This window comes from Neophocaena asiaeorientalis, unplaced genomic scaffold (assembly GCF_003031525.2).
Source record: "Neophocaena asiaeorientalis asiaeorientalis breed wild unplaced genomic scaffold, Neophocaena_asiaeorientalis_V1.1 scaffold55, whole genome shotgun sequence".
Taxonomy (NCBI): Eukaryota; Metazoa; Chordata; class Mammalia; order Artiodactyla; family Phocoenidae; genus Neophocaena; species Neophocaena asiaeorientalis.
In genome coordinates, this window is record NW_020175684.1 from 7,997,066 (window position 1) to 8,001,040 (window position 3,975).

The 3,975-nt window shown below is 37.5% G+C and overlaps 1 protein-coding gene across 2 annotated transcripts in view; it reads right to left on the reverse strand.

Moving 5' to 3' along the window:
* Positions 1-386: 386 nt before the first annotated feature.
* The window catches only part of CYYR1 (cysteine and tyrosine rich 1), a 104,039-nt gene continuing 100,450 nt past the window's right edge, over positions 387-3,975 (reverse strand). The window contains exon 4 of one of the 2 annotated variants that reach the window (XM_024732008.1): positions 387-2,862. In XM_024732008.1, coding sequence (XP_024587776.1) covers positions 2,738-2,862 — 125 coding nt within the window. In that variant the 3' untranslated portion in view covers positions 387-2,737. The remainder of the gene's footprint in view (positions 2,863-3,975) is intronic. The other variant, XM_024732009.1, reaches the window with a different exon arrangement.

The following is a 3,975-nucleotide window of genomic DNA, read 5'->3' on the forward strand; positions in this document are numbered from 1 at the left end:
AATCATATGTAGCTGGTGGCTAATGTGTTAGATAGCTCAGTTCTAGAGGCTGTCATCCTTATGTTATTATTTTGTTAATTTATTTTTGGCTAATATTTATACAACATTTTCTACATGCCAGGCACAATATGTAGAATGTTATGTGTAATCATCCAATTTTCACAAAACCTGATGAAGTCGATTCTATTATTTACATTTTCCAGAGCAGAAAGTTGAATTTTAGAGAGATGAAGTGGCCTGCCTCAAATCATCATACAGGCAGGAGACAGGATTCCAAACAAAGTTTATCTGGCTCCAGTCCCATGTTTCCTGTACGGAAGAACGAGGCTAAACCGGCAGAGATGGAGGGTGAAACAAAACAGACGCAAGACAATTTAAAATATAACTCTTGTTATAATCGGTTATTTCATTTTATTGCTTATTATAAACACTTTGGACATAGCAAATACATGAGTTTTTAAATAACCATAATTCAAAGCTTTCATATCATATACTATTTCCCCCCAAGATGTGTCATCTATGAAAATAATCAGTGAACTCCAAAAGTCTATACTGATATTGTATAGATCACCTTTACGTGATCGTGACACTAAATACAAATAGTAAAAATACTCGTCTGTTGTAGGTGTGTGGGTTTGTGATATGCTTTAAGGGAGGCCATAAAAAAACTCAAAGAAGAGAGATGGTGTGGATTGTAATAGCTCCTATGTGGGTCATGTTTGCAGAACATAGAAGGTATGCACAGTAAACATTTATTGACAGAGAAGGTATGCACAGTAAACATTTATTGACAGTGAATATGATGAGAATTCAATTTCTGCTGGACTCTTCCTCTCCAGTTTTTCTTAAGTGCATTGGGAAACATCATTCTGAATGTCACAGAGGCTCTGGCACTTTGAGTTGTGTAGCTACAGTGTAATTGGGTCTGATCGCACTTGCAGAAGGGAGATAAATTAAAGCATATGCGCTGTTAAAATTGTGCTAAAATCTCAGTTACTTGGATGGACTAGAATGCTTGAATGCTTTCTGGCTTCATAAGCAAGAAAATCACCAGTGGCTAAAAATCAAGCAAGTCATTCCAAACAAATCTAGCTTCTAGATTTCACTGGCAGTTAGACTGTATTTCAGTCAGATCAATGTATTTGAAAGTAAAATATGCTACTTATATGAGCTACTGAGTTTCCCAACTACAACTACTGAGTTCCTGAACTATAACTTTTACTTTAAGACATTTCTTTTGGTTGTTTTGTCCAGCAAAATCCTTAGCATCATTTTGGGATTTCACTGAATTGTGCTGATGATGTTGGATTAAACATTTTAGGTTTAATTGAAAAGTGACAAGCAAATATAATCATCTATTCCCAATAGTTTCTCAACGTACAATTTTAAATACATGAAAGGACCTCATAAAAATAGAAATGTTAATTAAGGTCACTGGCAGCAAAGTATGGCATATTAGAATTATTTATTAAAAACTTTTACACCTAAAGGTAGGCACTTCATAAAATATGGATTTTGGCAAAAGGCAACAGTTTGATGTCAATATCTTACTTTTCCATTAACTGTATAACTTTTTCAAGAGAATAGATTATTAAAATATTACAAGAAAAACAGAAATTTGTCTAAGCTGCATGTGAGTGGAGTTACACAGAACAGAATCCAAACTTCATTTTTCCCTCCTCTTTTTGTAAACTTTTGTATATCTTCCTGGTCGGGTTCTGAAATTGCACTCCCTGATGTAAAATCCCATGGGATTCTGGCTTCTCATCTTTTAATCTGAAATGAAGTATTTGTTGCTTGTGGAACTTGGTAAAATTTTTTTCACAGTTGGAATAACCTTTATCATAATACACTAAATAAAAACAGATGATTTTTAGGTGGCAGTATCTAGCATTGAAGAGTTCTTGGCTTCAAGCAGCTGTTAAGTCCTTTTGATTGTTTTAAGTCTCAAATTAGATAGATTCAACTATCTCTGTTATTTTCATTCTTGATGGCATAGAAATTCACCTCACATTTACCTAAAACATGAGCAGAGCTTTGGAGGCCCGTTGAACCCATCTACCATTTAATTTAGCTCTCCCTTCTCGAGTGTGTCTCTACCAGGTAGTCAGCCAGGTTCTGTTTGGAGTCTTGGTGATAGGGAGCTTCACAAAGCAATCTAGTCAATATGAAAGCTTCAGCAGCCCTTTCTTATACTAAAGCCAAAGTTCTCTTCCTGTAACTTCCATCTAGTGTTTCCAACAATATAAGGCACAGAGTAGGCTTTCAGGCACTCGATCTGCATTTGTTGATGAACAAAAAGACTGAACAATTCTAGTTCTGACTTTTAAAGCTACAAAGTATAGTTGTTTCCTTATGTAGTCCAGGTTATCCTCTTGTCTTACATAAATCTTCTCCTTTTCAGGATCAATATTGCAATTTCCTTCATTTGTTCCTTAAGCAACATGAATTTCCGATTTTTTGTCTATCCATTACTCTTCTCTGAGTGTGCTTATGTTGATCAGTAGAACTCTTCAAATGTGGTCCCATTGAACCCAACATAATACCCCATATGGGATCAGCTCTGAGCAGGGTAGAAACCCTGAATCTCTTCTCTTAGCCTGGACATTCCACTTGACATATTGTCTAACCCAAAAAGGTTTTCCTTAGGGCAATCCTTTCCTGTATGTTTCTGAGTAGAGACATTTTATCCTGGGCAAGATCTCTGATTGGCACATATTCTGTTCTGGGGGAAGGATTACTTCCTTGAATTTCCAGGATATGGAGGGGGTGGAGAACGCTGTGCTGGGGTCGGGGAGTACGGAGGGGGCAAGTCTGCACAGTGTTCCATCTCATGGTCGTAACTGTAGGGGGGTGGTGCCACTGGAAAAGAAAAGGAGAAGGGCATCAGGCATTTAGCAATAATTGAGTGTCCACTATATTTGAGCCACTGGGCTGGGTACTTTGGGGGAGGACATAAGCTTTGCTTTCAATAATCATAGTTTTATCAGGCTGGCGACACACATGTATGGAAGGGCAAGTGCTATAAAAAGTGGTGCCGTTGGCCAAAGTATTTAGAATTGGTGGCTTAGGGCAAGTTTCTTGGAAAGATGTTATAGAAGGGGCAGATAGAGAAGGGGCTAAAGGATGATTCAATTTGAGCAAAAGCACCAAAGCAAGAGAGAACTTTTGTTCAAAGCAAAGGATACATGGAGGAGAGAAATGGGAAAAGATGTTGAGGAATCTGATTGTATCACCATCATGGTGGGCTTTTACAAAATTCTAATTTAAATGGATAACTAATAAGAACCTGCTGTATAAAATAAATAAAATAAAATTCAAAAAATATTCTAATTTTTTTTTTTTAATTTCATACAATTTTATGGACTTCCCTAGCAGTCCAGTGGTTAAGACTCCGTGCTTCCAATGCAGGGGGCATGGGTTCCACCACTGGTCAGGGAACTAAGATCCTTCATGTTGTGTGGCACAATGAAAAAAATGTTTTTTCATATAATTTTTAAAGGTTACACTCCATTTACACTTATTACAAAATATTGGCTATATTGCCATGTTGTATAACATAGGGGTCGGGGGAGTGGGGGGTACAGACTATTGGGTGTAAGATAGGCTACATGGACATTGCACTTTGAATATCACATAAGGAGTGTGTGATATGCAGGCATCAGAGATTTTTTGAATATGCTAGTGAATATGCTTTAGGAAGGTGACTCTTTCGGCAGTATGGATTCAGGTGGAGCAAAGAACAGGTGAGATGATGTAGTAGCATATGTGAGGGATGATAAAGGACTCATGGAAGTTGGGGGTGGGGATTATAGGAGCCCTTGAGCAGCTGAGTGCTTAAGTGATGACTGAGTAGGTGGAAAAGGGGTCGAGGGTAAGAAGGTGTTGAAGTATTGGGTACCTGGTACTGGGCTCCTGTAACTTGGAAGGTCATGTAGCCATTACAGAAATAAGAAAAAAAAAAAAAAAAAAAAA